The sequence below is a fragment of the Terrapene carolina genome, unplaced genomic scaffold, assembly GCF_002925995.2.
Source record: "Terrapene carolina triunguis isolate 2854851 unplaced genomic scaffold, T_m_triunguis-2.0 Scaffold58, whole genome shotgun sequence".
NCBI lineage: Eukaryota > Metazoa > Chordata > Testudines > Emydidae > Terrapene > Terrapene triunguis.
Genome location: NW_020664409.1, coordinates 29,272,328 through 29,293,644, shown reverse-complemented (window position 1 = coordinate 29,293,644; position 21,317 = coordinate 29,272,328). Strand labels below are relative to the sequence as shown.

Here is a 21,317-nt window from a genome sequence, read left to right as displayed (position 1 = left end):
AAAATAGGGGTTAAAAATTTATTGGGTCTATTTTCCAATAAAGGTATAATATAGGTCTCTTGCTTCTCTGTCCATAGGAGAAAATAGACTTATACTTAGTGTACATTGCGTGTTCTTCAGTAATAAATTAAGTATACTTATCCTACTTTTTGTAAGAGAAGTCCATGTTTGTTATCGAGGCCTCATCTACATTACAGAGTTAGGTTGACATAAGACAGCTTACATCAACCTAACTCTGTCAGTGTCTACACTACAATGGTGATCCCGCCGATATAAGTCACCCACTACATTGACTTAATAACTCCACCTCCATGGGCGGCGTAGTGCTTAGGTCAATGTAGTTAGAGTGATGCAGTGTCTGTGTAGACACTGCACTACTTACATCACTTGTTGGCTGTCAGCCCCATATGGGGCTGACAGCTGGAGCCCCTCTCTCCCAACGCTAACAACCCAAGCTGTGAGCCCTGCACGGGCCTCAATTTCACAACAGGGAGCCTTTCAGCAGAGAAATTGACATTCTTGACGTTTTGTCTCCGGCTCAGACTGTCAGACCTGGGGTGAGGGTGCTCCAGCTGTGAGCCTGGTGTCAGCTGGACACAAAATGTGAAATAGCAGCAGCCATGAAACTGAAAAGAATGTCAATTTCACTGCTGGTAAGCTCCCTGCTCTGCAATTGAACCCTGCACCAGCTCAGGCTGTCAGCCCTGGGGCAGAGGGTCTCCAGCTGTAAGCCCTGTGTAGCTGTCAGTGCCCCACACTCCAGCAGTCAGTGCTCCAGAATACCCCACTTCAGTCGGTGCAAGCGCTCCCGGTGAGGATGTGCACCACTGGCGGAAGGAGGGTAGTGTGGACACCAAAAGCCAATTTAATTACTGCGGTGGCTATGGCTCAATCTAGCTTAAGTCGACCTAATTTTGTAGTATGGAGAAGCCCAGAGTTAAAACAGGATCTTGACCAGCTTAAATAGTCAGGAAATCATTAATGTTTCACTGCATTCCTTACAACCTCATCCTCACCCACTGTTTATCCCTTTCCCTCCCTCACTTAAGCTTCCACTTTGAGGCCAATCAGAAGTCTTGAGAGGGACTCGCACACAGCCTCTTTATTTTAAGTGATACATTAACATATTAGCAAATGTTCATCACAACATCATATAGAACTGAAACTGTTGTGGGAGAACAAGCATTTACTCTTCTTTGTTTAGGTACTGAACACAGAATAAGAAAAAACAAAAACCTGCTTGCTCTTCTTGGCTTAAGTATGCTGGGCCAAATTCTCCTCTGTTACACTGGCATGATTCCATTCCAGTGAATCCGATTAGCCACTGTGTTACAACAGTTTTACCCTGGTAGCCCAGTTGAAATCAGTGGAGTAACACTGGCATGAATGTGGAGTAACTTAGTGGTGACTCAGACTGATTGTGTTTTGTGTAGGAAAAAAATGAATGCATCATTATTTACCTTTCATATGAGAGATGGCAGCCAGAAATTATAGCAGTTACCGTATATACTTGTTCATAAGCTGAATTTTTTTTAGTAAAAAAGGGAAGCATCAGAGAAGGGGGTCAGCTTATGAACGGGTATAGCGAGGGAGAGGTGGGACACGGCCTCTCCCCTCAACAGAGGGAGCAAGGAGAGGCAGCACAGCCAGAAGGGAAGAGGCGGGGCCAGAGTCTCTCCTCTTCTGGCCACACTACTCTCCCCCCAGCCTCCGAAGCAGCTGCAGCTGCGGGGCTGGCAGGCTGTGGCCGCGCCGCCCAGCCTGCCAGAGCAGCTCCGGCCAGGCCAGAGACATCCTCACCTGGCCTGCCCCAGCTAAGGTGGGAAGGGATGGGATGAGGAGAGTTTGGGGGCCCCAGGCTAGAGGTGGGGTCATGTGGGGGGTGGTTACAGGGGTTACTCCCCTGAACCCCAGCTTCTGCCCCCCCCCAATTTCCCCACCCATTTCTGTCCCGGCCCATCAGGGTAAGCCGTTGGCAGGCCGGGACACTTTATTTACTAGGTTTACCTCCGTGCCTGCAGATGCTTGAGGTAAACAAACCATCTCGGCCCGCCAGCAGCTTATCCTGATGGCCCAGGAGCCAAAGTTTGCTGACCCCTGAATTATAGGGTCGGCTTATGAATGGGTCATAAAAAAAATTCCATTTTTACTTATCCGTCTTGGGGGGGTCGGCTTATAAATGAACTGGCTTATGATCAAGTATACACGGCACTTAGTTTGAAAATGGAAAGTGCTATATATCTGCTTAGTACTAGTACACAGTAACAAACTTTTTTTAAAGTATTTTGAAAACAAACTGTTCCCCACCTCACACACATTTGGTATATGAGATGGTATTATCTCCCTTTTGCAGTTAGGGAAACCAGGATAAAATGATTTGCCCAAGGTCATTATGCAAGGTAGAGTCAGAATAAGAACAAGAACTCAGGAATTCGTAGTTCCCAGCTCTGGGCTTGCTCAGGTTGACAACACTGCCTCATATTAGATAGAAAAGTGCAGGTTACTGAACCCGAATGAACAATTCATCCACTCCGCTCAGCTCAGAAGTCTGAAAGTTTACATGGGGAGAAGCACAAACTAAATTGTTGTGAAAATAAATATTTTCATTTCCTTTTCATCACAAATGATATCACAATTCAGCAAGATGGCTGCCATCAGAAATGGACTCAAATATCCATTTTAATTAAAAATATTACTTTTGAATACAAGTCACAGGTTACACCTAGAGAGAGATGTCTTAACATGTGAACTTGGGTTCATCTCCCTTTTAAATTGCAAGTGAAAAGATGCTGGAAATGCATACAGTTAACATTTGGTGTATAGGTAAAATAATTTCAAGCTGTTTGGAATGTTTATATAAATGGAGTCTATATGTTAAAACCTTTCAATAACATAACATGAAAAAATACATTTACCAGGTCTTTATAAGTAACAGAGTTTATATGTTGTGATTTATCCTTACACAATAAATTGGTAACTCTGACATTGTTTATCATCTCTTATATTTATGTTTCTTTGGTATTTTTAAGGCAGATTTTCAAATATGGTTTAGTGAAGATTGTTGTTTGAATGTTTCGGAAGTAGAAATAACTTTTTACAAATTTTTTTGTTATAGAGCCACCTGTTCCCATTGCGCCACCTCAGTTGTCTTCAGTTGGTGCAACCTACTTATGGATACAGTTGAATGCTAATTCCATCAATGGGGATGGGCCGATCATTGAGAGGGAGGTAGAGTATCGCACTTCAAGTGGAAGCTGGTATGACAGACAGCCAGTAGACTCCACAAGCTACAAAATCGGGCACCTGGATCCTGATACAGAATATGAAATCAGTGTGCTGCTTACAAGACCGGGTGAAGGAGGTACCGGATCCCCAGGCCCAGCTCTCAGAACAAGGACAAAATGTGCTGGTGAGTACCAGAAGGAAGCCAGAAAATTGTAAACAGTTTGCTTGGGTTGAAACCAGCAGGCTACTTTACTAACAATTGTCACTGTATAGTTTGAACTTGCACGACGCAGAAACTAAGTCCAGAATACTTATAAGTATAAATTATTTAGCTTTTGCGAATGGTGACCTTGAAGCCAACCTACGGAGTCATGGTACATTAAATCATACCTGTTCGTGCCTGGCAATAATTAGTGCAGAATACAGCGCAGTTTCAAAGCAGCAGACTTTCCTGATGTACAGCCTGATGTTGGGCTTCCTTCATTTCATGATATCCTACCTGCATCAGTGCTAGCTTTTATCCGTTATTTTCTGAGCTCACATTACAAGCTATTTTTTGGCATCAGTAGCAGATTCATAAGTCTGTAGATGATGTGGAAAAATAGACTTCATAATAGCAAATGCGTTTATTGTTGTGTCTCCATTAATATATGGGATTTAACTAAGGGCTGCTTTCTCAGATGGCTGTCAGTGGGTCCTTTTGTTAAATGAGATACAGTGATTTATGTTGTTGTATAGAGAGTTTGGCTCTTATATTGTTAAGTGGTAATCAGTGGTGCTGATGTGATTGTAAATGGATACAAAGCAGGGCTATAGTAGAAATACAATTGTATAATAATCCTGTAGAAAAGTAGCAGTGATATTAGCATTGTTATTTATTTGCTATTCAGCTGTAGGAAGACTAAATGAAGGATAGTGAGATACAAAACATTTTTGATGTCAGCATTTTCATTGTCATTTTTTATGAGACTTAAACATTTGTTTTAAAAATTGAGGAGTTTTCTAGGGTGAAGTTAAGACTATGGGGACAGATTCTGAGAATCAAATTTCCCTTTCAGAACATGAATTATAGTAAGCAAATTTGATTTGCACACAGGTTTGTTTCATGTGAACTGGGGTACATGCAGATTTGCATATAAAAGTATAGTGGCCCATTTGAGTTTGGCCTAGACATAGATCATTCTGAGTCTCTACTAACACTGGAGATGAAGGAGGAGAGAAGGACATACAATGCGATGGGCTTTAAAATTTTTAATGTGAATTTCTCCCCCAAAATTTTGAATCCTCCTCACTACAGTAAAGCTGGCAGGAGGAGACGGGAAGAAAAACTCCTGAAGAAAAGGAAATGAAACCACTGGTATGAATTAATTTATACTAGTCTTCAAAGAGTTAATGTATATCTTGGTCTTTTTTTAAAGATACAGAAAATAACTAGGCAAATCTCCATTGGACTTCGGTGATAGGTACTTCTCACATAACTGTCCAGGCACCAGCAAGTGATTAAACAATGTATTACAAATAGAGACAGTATCCAACAATGTGCAGATTATTCTGTATGTGATGTCAAATGTAGACATAGTGACTTTTTCAGCTTCCTAGTAATATGCTATTGTCTCCAAACTATATTCTAAATAGTGGCTGATTTGTTGGTTTTTGTGTGTGTATTTGTTGGTTTGTATTGTTTTTTTGCTTAGAATGTTTAGGGTGGGGGTTTTTTTTTTTTTTACAATCCCACTCCCTCCTTCCCCCCCCTCACAAAAAGGACTAAAAAGGCAACACAAAGTATCTCTGTATTTCTGATCTCCAAGATTTTCCTCATTAGAATATAATAATTTTAGGACAATAAATATTTTGGCATAAAATCCATTACAGAGTTCCTTTAACAAGGGCCTCTAGTCCAAGATGCCTTTCCTAAGTGAATAAAACATAATTATCTTTCCAAGTTATATATACTCTTTTCAGGCTCACTCTAAGTACTTTAAAACTAATCTATTTTTCTTTATATTTTGATTTCCTGCTTCTATGAGAAGACACCATAGTGTCAGATGAGTTAGTGAGAATTATTGCCCAGAGAGTTACATGGAGAATACAGAACTTTAATTACATGTAAATTCATCATATGTTTTCTGCTGTCATTTCAGTGGTAGGTATTATGGAGCATTAAGACAAACACCCATTCACATAAAATATTCACTGAAAGTGTTTTATTATCAGGTAAACTATTGTAATATATCCCTATTATTTGTGATTTCATTAAGCTAACCAGTAACCTGCTGCATTCCTTTCTCAAATGAAATGCATAAAGTGGAAGCTGAATGACAATATTAAATCTAGCTCCACAAATTGGCTTTTTTATGTCTGGAGATACTGCTTTGAAGGTGTAGTAGTTGTTGGTTAACTACTAGTGAGCGACATGCTAATAACTGGCTCAAGGGGTTAAAAAAGAGATGCTGATAAACTAATAACAAAGTAATTAAACTGGGTAGGAGTGAAATTATGCCATTCTCAAATGTGGACCATAAAATGAATAATACAGGAGGCTTTTAAGAGAAGAATCATTGTATCTTTGTAATTGCTTTAATAATTGTATGCTGCTTGCCTATTCCCTTTGGGTCCAGAGTACTACTTTGAGACTTGAAGCAGCATGTTAGACATTCAATAATCATAATAGTTCTCCAAAGTGCTTGAACTATGTTTTTATTTTGGTAGAATGAGATTTCGGGGACTTATAATAGACAAGTGTTGTCTCTAGCTCTAGTAAATAAAAGCATCTATAAATAGAATGGAAAGAAAATAAAGAAAAGAAATCGCTCCAAAGTTGGCAGTATCATCCACAGTGGAGCAGTATTGGTATGCTTTGAAAAGTGCTTTGTTTCCTTGTGATAAAACATAATATAAATGCAGATGATTTTTCTGTCGAGTGGGTTGAAGAGATGATGTTTGGACTTGGATTAGGGTTAGGCGGTGGTTTGGAGTTCAGATTGGAGAAGAGCAATGGCTAGGGTGCAGGTGGTGGCACTGAAATCTCTTTAATTTCTTGCTCAAGCTTTCTACATTTGAATCAGATCCAGAAAAAAAAGGCCCTTGTTAGTTTTGGGTCTGACCTGGCACCAAAACCTGCAGGGGTCAGTTTGGAGTTTAAAACTTAAATCATAAACCACCACACTCCAAAAATTTGACATGGGTGAAATGGTGGCTGCTGCTAAGAAAGCACCAACTATATTATTTATGAGAACACTTCTGTTATACTGTACATCACTGATTATTCTCATGCTTTCTCTCTCTACACACACACACACACCCCTATACATATATGGAATGTGGGCCAATTATTATTGCCATGAGAATTAACATTAGTTTTGTGCCCATACCACAGTGTTGAGGAAATTTAAATAAGGCAAAGTATAGTGAATTTCGTCAAAATACCGGTACATAATAAAGCAAAATATATGGCCACTAACGTTGCCCCCCCATTGTACAGTAACTCCTCACTTAAAGTTGGCCTGGCTTGTTTAAAGTTGTGCAATGCTTCCTTCTAACGTCATTTGGCAGCCGCCTGCTTTGTCCACTGCTTGCAGAAAGAGCAGCCCATTGGATAGGGTTACCATATGTCCGGGAAAATCGGGACATGCTGGGCCGGCGGTGCCGAGCCGGGGGCCGGGGCCGGGCAGTGCTGGGCGGGCCGGGGGTGCTCGGCCAGGGGCCCGGGGGCTGGCCCGGGGACCGGCAGTGCTGGGTGGGCCGGGGGTGCTCGGCCGGAGGCCCAGGGGCCGGGGCCGGCACCCCAGAGCCCGAGCCGACCCAGGCTGGAGACGCCGGGGGGGCCAGACTGGGCCGCGCCTCCTCCCCCCACACCCCCCTTACCTGCTTCAGGCTTCCCGCGAATCAAATGTTCGCGGGAAGCAGGGGAGGGGGCGGAGTTGGGGCGGGGACTTTGGGGAAGGGGTGGAGTTGGGGCGGGGGCGGGGCCCCGTGGAGTGTCCTCCTTTTGGAGGCTCAAAATATGGTAACCCTACCGTTGGAGCTAGCTGGTGGGTGGTTGGAACCAGGGTGGACCAACAGCCTCCCTATCAGCTCTCCTTACCAGCTCCTCGCTCCCCTAAGTTCCCTGTGCAGCAGCTGCCCAGCAGGCTACCAATTGCAGCTGTCCCTCCCCCCACTGCCATGTGCTGCTCCTGCCCTCTGCCTTGGAGCTGCTCCCGGAGACTCCTGCTTGCTGTGTGGGAGGGGAGGGGAGGAGGGAAATGTCAGGGTGTCCCCCTGCTCCTGCAGGGGGGCAAACGACAGAGGGAGCTTCCAGGCAGCAGCAGCTGCAGTCTGATCCAGTCTCAGCTTGCTGATCTGATTAACAAGGCAGTGTACTTCTGACCCCACTCTTCATACTTAAAGGGAAAATGCACATCTCTCACACACACACACACACACACACACACACACAGTGTGTGGCTGTCTGCCAGGAGCGGCGCCAGGGTTTTTGCTGCCCTAGGCGGCAGCGCTCCTCCTCTGAGCATTCGTCGGCGGGAGGTCCTTCCGCTCCGCGTCTTCGGGGCACTTCGGCGGCAGGTCCCGGAGCGAGTGAAGGACCCGCTGCCGAATTTCTGCCAAAGACCCGGAGCTGAAGGACCCCTGCCGCCGAATTTCCGCCGAGGGTGGCAAAATGCCACCCCCCAAATCCTGCCACCCTAGGCGACCGCCTAGGGTCGCCTAGTGGAAGCGCCGGCCCTGCTGTCTGCCCTCCCTCCTTTCCTGCTGCCTTGTACAGTAGAGTGTGAGAGTTAACCCTTGAGGGCTCAGCCAATTGCTAATTCATCATTTAGCAGTAAGGCATTCCCTGGAAATATCCCACCCTCTGACTCCTCCATCTCAACCAAGCTTCACAATCATCATCACTGTGTACCAGTATTAAATTTTTTGTTTAAAACTTTAGAGTGTGTGTGTGTGTGTGTGTGTGTGTCTATATAGTCTTTTGTCTGGTGAAAAAAAATTCCCTGGAACCTAACCCCCTCATTTACATTACATGGAGAAATTGGATTTGCTTAACATTGTTTCGCTTAAAGTCGCATTTTTCAGGTACATAACTACAATGTTAAGTGAGGAGTTACTGTACTTGGGTATTAAAATGCATGTTATCCCTTCCTTGATTACATGCTTTTTTTGGGTCCACGGCTATAATATTATTTATACATAATTTGTTTTAATTTACTTGTTTACATGTTTGTTTTAAAAAGTGTTATTAACGTACAGTATCTCCCATAAAACAGCAAAGAAATCCTAATTTCCATCAAATACTTAAATAAACAAGGCACATAATCATTACATAGCAACTTGAGCATATATTAGATCTTGTTTCTTTAGCATTCTGCCATATAGATTCTGTGTATTGAATACATTTGAAACAACAAAAAGGAACAACCCTAAAGAACTATTTAAGGTTTTGGGTCATCTGTTTGAAATGAATCCCATAAAGTTGATGTCCCAGAAGGTCAGCAACGTATGAAAGTTCCATGCTGATAAGCCAGATAGTTTAAAAGAGGGTAAATTTGCTCCCGTTTAGAAACGGGAAACGAGAGTAAGCATTCCACCAGTTAGCAGGCTACCGGGTTTCTAGGCAGCATTTTCTCTCCCTTTTCGGAGGACAAGGGCTTGGGGCTTCTTTTACAAATGAATAGTGAATGCAAGAAGAATTCATTCTGATTTACACAAAAAATTCTCATTTAAAAAAAATGCTAAATTATCCACTTTGTATTTTCTGTTGCTGTTCTGTGCTTTAAGGTAAAAATCCACACTTCCTTACCGGTGTGGGAAAATTATTTGGGTGCTGGGAAGATGCTGTTGGAAAGCGCAAAGGTGAGGAGGAAAAACATCTTCCTCCCTCCTGTCTGTGATCATGGAGCAGCAGTACTGCTCCCCCCAATATCTAATGCAGTAGGTGCTTTTAAGAGGTTGCTCCCTCCCCAATAGCTAATGACCCCAACTCTACTGGTCAGACTCTGGGTGTTAGAGCCATTTTCTTCCCATTTCCATCCCCCAAGGGATTAGAGAGGAACCAGTGTCTGCCCTGTGGGGCTAAAATTCTGCCTGCCCCTCATGTAGGCCAGGTAAGTGGGTGGGGAAAGATTCCATGTGCTCTCTCTCACCATTGCACGTCTGCATGAAGTCCAGGTGGAAGCTGACCCATAATTATATTAAGCTGATTACAGACAAATGAAAAACTTGAATATTAAGAATGTAAGTATGCAAATGTCAGTATATAAAAGGCAATAGAATGTGAACACAAGAAACCGTAGTACAGAATGAAAATATGGAATACTGTGTTAAGAGAAAAATGTGATCCACCAATAGAAATAGGGCTGTCAATAAGGTTATGATTTAGGACTGGTAGATTCCAGAGCCAATGTAATCTCGTTCCTGAGATGATCCTTTTAGAATGAGTAACATGGCCATTCATCTAAAATATTCTTAACACCTAGATTTCCAAATTTATAGTACTAGCTACTGGTATCTGAGTTAAGGCACATTTTCATATCTAACATCAAAGTGTCTTTGTAGCATCCTTTTTTATTGTTCTAAGAACAACAGATGTTTAAAAAAAAAAATCTGAGTGTCTGCCCATAGTTATCACTGGGTCTCCTTAGCTGGATTAGATTTCTTGGAAGGAACAAAAAATATTTTTCAGTTTTAGCCATTAATATATACACTGTTAAGTACACTTTCGTTTGTAAACTAATATAGTCAGGAAGGGTTTTGGGTTTGTGTATTTTTGTTTGAGTTTTTTGGTCCAGAAAGGATGTTCTGGAAAATAATGTTTATATTGGACTTTGTTAGCTGCTAGCTCTACTGTATACTGAGAAAATACATGTAAAGCAAATGAGTGTAGTAACTATTTAATCAGTCTTGATTGGCATTTTGGATATTAAAATTAATGCATTTTGAAAATAAAAATCAAACTATCTGTCAGCTGCTGTTTGTTTTGACAATTTCTAGAGCCATTTTATTTGCAATCCCCTTTTTAAAAAAAGTCTGTTCAGTAATTCACTTCATTACTGTTGTACAGTGTTCAATTTTAAGAAGATGACCTGAGGTATAACTGGCATATTTGGCCAAGTAAATGACAAAATATAACTTTTTATGACCTGTGCATAATTATGGATTGGTTTGAAATGACAACTGGCTAAACTTGTACTATAATTACATTTCCATTATAAAAGTTTCATCTTTTTATCTGACATGTAAGGCTAGATTGTGAAGAGCATTCATTTTTATAAAAGGGAGAATTAGAGAGCTATAATTTATAATTCAAGATTATCAATATAAGCATTTATTCTTTCAGAAGAAATTTTCACTGCCAAATACCACTCTGCATCGTTAGTTACTTAAAAAGGAAACTGTCAATTCCTTGGGCATTTATTTAATTGATTATAAAAGCAGATGAAAAGTATTGGTTGTTTAATCATGGCATGCAATAACTCAGAGTGACACTTTGCAGATAGATTTCATTTTTTTTACATGAGCCTGGTCTCTGTCCCTCTATCCACAATTAATGCTCTTCAGCCAGAAGTAGAATCTCTGTGAGGGTCCTCTATGGAGGCTCAGGAGACCTGTGTTTCTATTCAAATTAGAGAATCAAAAATGTCTCCTTAGTCCAGACAGAGATTAACCTTAGGAAAAAAAGTCTGATTCCAAAGATTGCATTCTACATTCTTGTCTTTTCTCCAGTATTGCAACCTCATGACATTCTTCCTTGGAAGTTGCATGCAAGTGATGTCTTTGGATAGACATCAAGTGAATATGGTCAGGAAATACAGGCTTTCTCAGGATACCAGTAAGCAAGGTGCTCTAGGACCAGGGATTCTTAAAAAGTTAAGAAGAAGTTTAAAATTGAAAAAAGGGGTAAAAATAATGACTACAGAGTATGGTGTCTTTGTCTGATTATTGTAGGATTTTTTTTACTAGAGTTTTTATAGGGATTATATATATATATATATATATAGAGAGAGAGAGAGAGAGAGAGAGAGAGAGAGAGAGAGAGAACACTGTACAACAGTTGGCATCACAGAGACCTGGTGGGATAATACGCATGACTGGAATATTGGTATAGAAGGGTACAGCTTGCTCAGGAAGGACAGGCAAGGAAAAAAGGGAGGTGGTGTTGCCTTGTATATTAAAAATGTATACACTTGGACTGAGGTTGAGATAGAAGTAGGAGACAGACTTGTTGAAAATCTCTGGGTAAGGGTAAAAGAGGTAAAAAACAAGGGTGATGTCATGGTAGGGGTCTACTCCAGACCACGTAACCAGGAAGAAGAGGTGGATGAGGCTTTTTTTAAACAGCTAACAAAGTTATCCAGATCACAGGACTTGGTGGTGATGTGGGACTTCAACTAACCAGACATCTGTTGGGAAAATAACAAAGCAGGGCACAGATTATCCAATAAATTTTTGGAATGTATTGCAGACAATTTTTTATTTCAGAAAGTGGAGACAGTTTCTAGAGGAGAGGCTGTTCTAGATTTGATTTTGACAAATAGAGAGGAACTGGTTGAGGATTTGAAAGAGGAAGGCAGCTTGGGTGAAAGTGATCATGAAATGGTAGAGTTCATGATTCTAAGGAATGATAGGAGGGAGAACAGCAAAATAAAGACCATGGATTTCAAGAAGGCAAACTTTAGCAAACTCAGGGAGTTGGTAGGTAAGATCCCGTGGGAAGCAAGTCTAAGGGGAAAAATAATAGAAGACAGTTGGCAGTTTTTCAAAGAGACTTTATTAAGGGCACAAGAGCAAACTATCCCTCTGCATAGGAAAGATAGGAAGTATGGCAAGAGACCACCCTGGCTTAACCAGATCTTCAGTGATCTAAAAATCAAAAAAGAGTCCTACAAAAAGTGGAAACTAGGTCAAATTATAAAGGATGAATATAAACAAATAACACAAGTATGTAGGGACAAAATTAGAAATGCCAAGGCACAAAATGAGATCAAACTAGCTAGAGACATAAAGGGTAATAAGAAAACATTCTACAAATACATTAGAAGTAAGAGGAACACCAAGGACAGGGTAGGCCCGTTACTGAGTGTGTGTGGGGGGGGATAATAACAAAAAATGTGGAAATGGCAGACGTGCTTAATGACTTTTTTGTTTCAGTTTTCACCAAGAAGGTTGGTGGTGATTGGATGTCTAACGTAATGAATGCCAGTGAAAATGAGGTAGGATCAGAAGAGGATAAAGTAGGGGAAAGAACAAGTTAAAAATTACTTGGACAAATTAGATGTTTTCAAGTCACCAGGGCCTGATGAAATGCATCCTAGAATACTCAAGGAGCTGACTGAGGAGATATCTGAGCTATTAGCAATTATCTTTGAAAAGTCATGGAAGACAGGAGAGATTCCAGAAGAGTGGAAAAGGGCAAATATAGTGCCCATCTATATAAAGGGAAATAAGGACAACTCGGGGAATTACAAACCCACCAGCAGGACAAAAAGCAATAGGCTTAAATTGCAGCAAGGGAGGTTTACGTTGGACATTAGGAAAAACTTCCTAACTGTCACGGTGGTAAAGCACTGGAATAAATTGCCTAGGGAGGTTGTGGAGTCTCCATCATTGGAGATTTTTAAGAGCAGGTTAGACAAACACCTGTCAGGATGGTCTAGATAATACTTAGTCCTGCCACAAGTGCAGGGGACTGGACTAGATGATCTCTCGAGGTCCTTTCCAGTCCTATGATTCTGTGATTCTATATCCTGATGGGGCTTCTCGGCATTACTAGAATACAAGAAATGCCTCAGTAAAGTTTAAATTCCACAATGGGATTTTGGGGATTGGGTAGTCTTTCAGACGGCTAGGTCCTAAAATAGGGCTATTAAGATTGTAACATAGAATCATAGAAGTGTAGGACTGGAAGGGACCTCAGTAGGGCATCTAGTCCAGTCCCCTGAATTCAAGGCCATGACCATGTATTATCTAGACCATTCCTGAGAGGTGTTTGTCTAACCTGTTGAGATTTTTAAATCTCCCTAGGCAATTTGCTTTAGTGCTTAACTTCAGAGACTGTTAGGAAGTTTTTCCTAATGTCAACCTAAACCACCCTTGCTGCAATTTATGCCTATTGCTTCTTGTCCTATCTTTAGAGGTTAACAAGAACAAATTTTCACCGTCCTCCTTGTAACAATCTTTTATGTACTTGAAACTTGTTATCGTGTCCCCGCTCAGTCTTCTCGTCTCCAGATGAAACAAATCCATTTTTTTCAGTCTTTCCTCATTGGTCATGTTTTCTAAATCTTTAATCATTTTTGTTTCTCTCCTCAAGACTTTCTCCAATTTGTACACATCTTTCTTGAAATGTGGAGCCCATAACTGGACACAATACTCCAGTTGAGACCTTATCAGCGTGGAGTAGAGTGGAAGAATTACTTCTCATGTCTTGCTTACAACACTCCTGCTAAAACATCCCAGAATGCTGTTCACTTTTTTTGCAACAGTGTTACATATTTAGCTTGTGATCCTCCTATAACCCCCAGATCCCTTTCTGCAGTACTCCTTCCTGGGCAGTCATTTCCCATTTTGTATGTGTGCAATTTAGTGTTCCTTTCATTTTGAATTTTACCTGGAGGTGAATTGCTATCCAATTCAAGGCATGCAGTATCATTATATATGCTAATATTGACTCCCCTGGAGCGTGATTATAAGAAGATGCATTTTGCTCTAAGTGAAGCTTCCAAATTCCTTCAAAGGTCATCCTATGTAGAGCACAATGTAGTAATCCAACCTGAAGGTGATTTAATTATGATAAGGTCTTTATCGATAAGGAAAGGCCTCCTGTCTAACCTTAGATGAGGGGAGGGGGAACTTAAGAGTCACAGGCACAGATGCTACTTGAGAATCCAAGAGCAATATTTGTCCTAGCAACACCTCAAGATGAAAAAAACTTATTGTTAAAAGGTCCAACATCTTCAGTAGAAGGCACCAACACAGCCCATGACCATTCTTCCATGTTTTGCTGTACCAACTACCAGTGCTTCTATCTTATCTGGAATGACCTTCATACAGCTTGTTCTCATAGAAATTTTGATCTTGGAAGCAGCTCACAACCTTATAGTCCTTCCTAGAGAGATTGTATACAGATTGTATATATCGTTTGGATGACCAGATAGAACCCTGTACCGCAGACCCTTTGGAGGGGGAGAGTGATAATCAGTACTGATGTCAGAGATCTCATAGAAGAAGGAGTGAAGCCATTGTAAGGCCACCCCAGGCATTCCTATAAGGTTTTGCAAGCGTGGGTGTGTGAAAAACATCTCAGATACTTTGAGAATGTGACATTACTGTAAACTGAGAGGTCAAAATCACACATTTTTTTACATAAGTATATTTAAAAGATTGTCATAACCAAAGATCATTCATATACATTTATGCATATGTATATATGTGTGTGTGTGTGTATATATAATATGTATAAAATGCATAAATGTATGGTTATGACAATCTTTTAATATACACACTCTCTCTCTCTTTACAAATTAAAGGAAAAACTCTATGCCAATAAAGCACTGTTGTCAAAAGAAGATTCTTGCATATGTAGAACATTTGTTGTTTGATTCAATATTTTCCTGGTTTTGTGTGTGTATATGTGTATGTAGATTAATTGTTTTAACAGACATATGTATATCTATCTATTTCTGTGCTATTAGTAGCAGAAAATAGTTGTCTGAATTTTCCAGAGTTAATTTATTTTGTCCTGTATTACAGTGTTACAGTCTGTGCTAAACTGCTAATGTGCAATGTACTGCTCAGTACATTGAACAACCAATTTGAAAAAAGGTTATTAACAGAGTGATAATTTTCAAATACTGTCTAGTACATTTTTCATGATAAATTACTTCTGCCTCTACTACCATTCTACTGTTAATCTTTTAACTAACAAATCACTGCTTATTAAGCTGTACAGTGCATGTTTTCTTTCCTCTGTTGTGCCATCATGATGGATTTTAAGATATTACATGACCTTAAGGCCTTGCAGATTGCTGTTCCCTTTACCTTAATGACAAAATTTGAAGGCCAGATTTTATTAATTAAATTTTTACTTTTTTAGCTGCGATCCTAGGCTCTAATCTCTGCAAGTTTATTTACTACAGGAAATACCTTCAATACTGCAAGTTCAGATATTGCCTAATTGCAAATACTTAAATCCCAGTTCTTCAGTTGGGACCAGAGTCCACCACCTGGATCTGATTGCAGGCCTCAGTTATAGCGATAGGGCCTGAGGTACCAAAGGCAACTGGGAAGTTTTAAGGGCCACTACTGTAGTTAATTTTCTGTTATCTTCTGTAACAATGCTAGTCCTTTGCACAGCAAAGAGAGAGGCCAAATGCCAGGTTGCAGTGCTCCTGTTTGATTTTAGTGTGTGTTGGATCAAACCCTTACAGACCCTGCTACAGCATATGCCTTTCCAGTTACATATGGGGCCATAAAGGAGTAAGATCATCCACCCAAGGGAATTTACCCTGTGCTGGGGCAGCCTAGGCCAGTGGCAATAGCCCTACACTGTTCCCCTCACACTTGTGGCTTACGGTTGGGCCATGGGCGGGAAGGGACATGTCTGCTACAAGAGAGGAAGGGCTGAACTGAAGAATATCTTCCAAGAAGCTCTACTGAGCATATGCAAATAGTGATTTTTCAGAGTCTTACAGCTGTTACATCTGGGCTGATTCTCATGGGGACAGCAGAAGGGTCCTTTCTCATCCAGGACCATTTCTGTGACAAATCTAAAGTCCCTGATCCAAACCCTGGAGAATGCTATAGCTCTTAAAAGAAATGATTGGAGGGGAATGTTTAACATTGACACAATGTCCCCTAATCTCATTTCTTAGAAACCCCTGAACTCTTTGCTCAGTGTTTCAAAAAATAGCCAGCCTGAGGCAGAGATCAAGCAGCCCAAATGTTAGTGTCTGGCAAAGTATATAAGTGACTAAAAACAAGTAATAGGCAAACTTAACTATAGGCACTGCTACCATCTCTCGCTCTCTCATAAATATGTATCTAATGAGCTAAGATGGTAAACTTAATAGTGATTTTTGTATAATAATATATGTAATATTACTGTATTATGGAAACATGAGTTTCAGGCTTAGCAACTTAGCTCAGCAGATATTTGACAAAATAAATGTAGCTGCTATGCTTTCCAGGAAATTGTGTGATGCTAAAGTAAAGTAAAACAATAAGATAAATGAAACAATAAAAGTTATCAATGAAATTCTATGCTTCTATTCAATATATGGTGTTAAGAGAACATGAGATGTTGAGAGATTCTTATGTGAAATTAAAATGAAACCACCCAGGTTGGTAGACACCAAATGTAATTTGATTTTAAAATCCTTATGTTTGGACAATCTAATTTTCCCCCAAATCAACTCTTAATTGCTCATCTATTGGTTAAAACAAAACAATACCAGTGCAGTCCTACAATAATAAACCAGCATGCACATGAGATAGAGGAAAACTAATTTTGCTAAGGTGTGATAGGTTTCAGTTCTAGGCTTCCATGAACAACAGTGCTAAAATCTTTTTTTTAAATGATTTTGAAAAAAAAAATCTTGACAGTGTTGCAAGGCTGTCATATTATATGGGAGATTCTGGCTACAGACTCATCTTCTCCCACAAAGACAGTAGTAGCAATGTTGTGTTGTAACACAATGTTGAGGCATTGCCCTGAAGCACCACAATGGGATGATATTGCATGGGTTCAAAGGAGGATGTGGGAGCAACCATGGGCAAATAAGTTTTGGGTGTCACCCATTCAGAGCAGAAGGACTGATGTTTTTTTAAACATTTTTCCTAAAACTTGATTAAGAGAAACAGAGTAGAAAACTCTCAACAACTGAATAGCTTTAATAAAATCAAAGATTGAGATGGTCTAGAGTGTGGGGGGGGGGGGGGAAAAGGAAGAGAATGAAGGCTTGTACTAGTTTTATATGAGAGATGGTCATTCTCAGTGGGAAATTAGAAGATTGAGAGAAAATGATCCAGATAAGTGTCTCGCTTTCCAGAAGCTCACTAATCTAATATAATTAATGTAATTTAGTGGAATCTCCAAGTCATATTCTTTAAATTTGTAGCAAGATGTCTGTGGAAATAGGAGACATTCAGTAGTTAACTAGCACTGTAGTAGTTTCTAGGTTTCTTTTTCATTTGTGGCCTGGGCTACAAAAATCATGTGCCTTCTTCTCTCTCCTCCCCACCCGCCCACAAAAGTCTTTTGATCTCTTCACATTCCCCTTTGTATCCACAAGTTTGGACAGAACTCCGTGTACGAGCAATAGTACACAATAAGATGTGTAGTTATATTCTAGAGCAGCATCATGCTGATAACTACCTGAGGTATATGGTTACATGTGCAGTATTTTTAATGAGATTATATTTTGTGAGTGGATAATGGTGTGTCACAGAAAAATAACTGCTGAGGCAAATTGAAAGCATTCATCAAAGATGAACGTGAAAAGGAAGCAGAATTTTTTGTTTTCAAGGAAGCAGAAAGTAATCTGATTATAGTAGATAATTCTACTCCACTGCTGTTATTCCAAGTAATTTTGTTTTAAAAAAATGAAAACAAGCCAATGAGACCTGGGTAATTTTGGTTTATACTGGTAACCCAAACTGGCAACTTTCCTTAGATGCTTTATAAGAAACTTTGGGCTAAATTATGTCCTAAAACTCTTTGTGGTCCCAATGACTTCAATGAGGCTGTGAGTGATGTGAGAGCAGAATTTTGCTCCTTCTCAAGTCATGTCAAGAGCTCCTTGACCATAGTATGTAAACCATTATCTGTGAAATTCTTCACTACACCATATGAAAGTTTTCTTGTCTTTTTAAGAGAGCTAATCTCTTACCGTAAATTTTCAAATTGAAATTTTCTTTTGATTAACTCCCATCTCAACCTTCCTAGGGTTTCCATATATATATTTTAGACAGATATGTGCTAATGTTATAGTAGAGACTAAACCTTTTGTATGAAACCACTTTGACACTATTTTTTGAAGATTTTTTTAAAAGGATGGTCAAGGCTTGTCCACGTTTGATTTGACCTTTTTTTCTTTCTTTTTCTTTATTTAGAATCTGGTATAAGATAAGATTATATTTGATGGCCCAAATGGAAATAAGATTTGTTATATCTTGTGGGTCAGATTCAACTTTGTTCTTCTTTTGTCTTACGCAGTGTCTCCTTTACTGGAAAGTTTGTAACCTTGATAGCCCATTCTCTGTGATCCTGTACTAACCTCTCTGTGGTTGAATAGTCCTCTTGATCCATCTAAAGTATTTTCTTTCCTTGTGTTCTTTGGCCATCAGCTATTCTTTCTGATGCCTGAAAATATGCATAGCTCACTGAACCTCTCAAAACGCACCTCACAAATCAAATATTTCATTTCGTGGCATGTCTGACTAGGATTTGCTGACTTCCAATAATCACCAATATTTTTTTCACTGGTTATGTGGTCCCTTCTGATCAGATGTTTATTCTTCCAGAATGTCGTTTCTGCTCTTGGTGCTAACTTCAATATCTGATCTTCCATCTTCTGTAAGATGCTTCTTAGGTAGAAGTAATTTCTCACGATGTACCAGTTTGCAGTTCACAGGAATCTTGCATGTTTTCCCAGAATCCTTACATACCTTCATTGTTCTTGTCTTGCCCACATTCAACTCTATATATGAATATGGCAAAGAATATGGTCTAATCTCCACCAACTTCATCAGACCTTCTTCTGAATCAGCCAACAGCATTGTCTTCTGCATAGCAAAGGTTATTAATCCATTCTCCATTCATTTTAATATCTTCTGTTTCTTCATTAATTTCATCAAACTCTCATTATAAATGTTGAATAAAATTGGTGACACTATACAACCTTTTCTCACTGCTCTTGATCTCTATTAGATTTTCATTTTCATCTACCATTACAATTACCTTCTGATTCCAGTATAATTGTTTTATTACTTGGAGTTTGTAGCCATCAATCCCTACAGATCTTAATTTGTTCAACAATTTCCAGTTGCAGATTCTGTAAATGCTTTTTTGTAAGTCATTGAAACACAAATATACCATTTTCCTCATTTCAGCTGATCTTTGTAATATGAACTTCAAGTCCATAATGGTATTTTTCGTGCCCTTGCCACATTTAAAGCCGTATTGTTGTTTGTTTATTTCCTTATCAGTCTTTCCTTGTATTCAGTCTGAACAACTTACAAAAATGTCTTAGAGGCAAGCTTATACTAGGCTGATTGTATTAGGAAAGTGTGATGGCTTAAAAAGAAGTAAGATTTATTATATCTTGTGGGTCAGATTCAGTTCTCAGTTACATTAGTGTAAACCAGTGGAATTGTTCATGGAAGTTAATGGATTTATCCGAGAAACCTGTCTATTTTAGGACACAGGGTACAGATGTTTATAAATTATTTTTTCTTAAAGCGGAAGCTTTCACTCTTTGAAAAACATGCTTTCTTACTATTCATATAATAAAGGTTTAGTCTGCTGTAATTTAAAAGTATGGCTCTGGTGCAGCGAACACTTATTTGTTTTTAATTGGGCAGTAATGTGGAAAGTTCAATGGCACTGTTCCCAGGTGTAAAGTTACTGACATGCAGGATCTGAGCCCATATTTTTTAAATTTTATAGTAGATTAAACTTGTTATTTTAAGAAATCAGTAGCACAGGTGGTATTTCTAAATTCTGTGGAAAAAAAGTCATCCAAATTTAGAACCTACTGATGGCATTTCATCCCAGTTTTAGCTGCAAACGTCTAATACATGCGAAGAAGACTGACAAGAAAGGAAAATCTCAACACTAGAAAATAGACAGAATTATGAGCAGTAAATTGCTGTGGATTTCATGCAATTAAGGTGAAACACTGGGAAAGAAATCAGTGAGCCTCATTGCTAAAGCGTAAATTAGCAACAGTGACATAACATTGGAATTACATCTTCTAGAACAGAGGTTCTCAACCTTTTTCTTTCTGAACCCCCTCTTCCCCCCCCCAAACTTGCTATAAAAACTCCCCAGCCTACCTGTACCACAATAATTTGTTTTTCTGCATATAAAAGCCAGGGCCAGCGTTAGGGATTAGCAAGCAGGGCAGTTGCCTGGGGCTCATGCCACAGAGGCTCCCACAAAGTTACATTGTTCAGGCTTTGGCTTCAGCCCCGTACAGTGGGGCTTTGGGTTTCTGCCCTGGGCCCCAGCAAGTCTAATGCTGGCCCTGCTTGGCAGACCCTTGGAAACCTGCTTGCAGCCCCCAAGGGGGTCCTGGACCCCTGGTTGAGAACCACTGTTCTAGAAAACTGGAGTCTTAATCAGGCAAACATAGTTTTATTACTTCGTGGGTTATTTTTGCTGTAACTGTTCTTACTAGAGAAGGGTCTTGATTTTTGTCCATTACATTTAATGAAAAACACTAAAAGATGCCCAAAAATTATGACTGAATTGCATGTGGTAAATATATATTATATGATTTTACAGAGTTCAGCTACCCAATTGAAAACTGCATTTCCTCTTACTGTACCAATAGTTGTATATATCTTAGGGTTACCATACGTCTGGTTTTTCCCGGACATGTCCGGCTTTTTGGTAATCAAACCCCCGTCCGGGGGAATTGCCAAAAAGCCGAACATGTCTGGGAAAAATACCGCCGGCCGGGCACTTCCCCTCCTGCGGCTGCTGTGCTCCCTACCTTGACTCTTCTGCTCTGTTTAAAGCCGAGCTGCCTGAGCGCTACCAGCTTCGGGCAGCCCCCATGCTTCCGGACCCTGAGCCACCGGCCGGGCACTTCCCCTCCCGGGCTCCGGCTGCTGTGCTCCTCACCTGACTCTTTGGCTCTGTTTAAGAGCCGAGCTGCCCGAGCGCTACCGGCTTCGGGCAGCCCCCATGCCTCCGGACCCTGCGCCCCCGGAGCCCGGGAGGGGAAGTGCCCGGCCGGTATTTTCCCGGACATGTTCAGCTTTTTGGCAATTCCCCCCAGACGGGGGTTTGATTACCAAAAAGCCAGACATGTCCGGGAAAAACCGGATGTATGGTAACCCTATTAAAGGGGACTGATTTTTCAGAAAATGCTGCA

General features: G+C 40.3%; 1 protein-coding gene across 8 annotated transcripts in view; it reads left to right on the top strand.

The window, feature by feature from the left end:
* The window catches only part of PTPRM (protein tyrosine phosphatase receptor type M), a 698,330-nt gene that overhangs the window by 318,909 nt on the left and 358,104 nt on the right, over nt 1–21,317 (top strand). For all 8 annotated transcript variants that reach the window (XM_026661212.1, XM_026661206.1, XM_026661202.1 and 5 more), the window contains exon 7: nt 3,116–3,409. In XM_026661212.1, the coding sequence (XP_026516997.1) occupies nt 3,116–3,409 (294 nt within the window). The remainder of the gene's footprint in view (nt 1–3,115; nt 3,410–21,317) is intronic.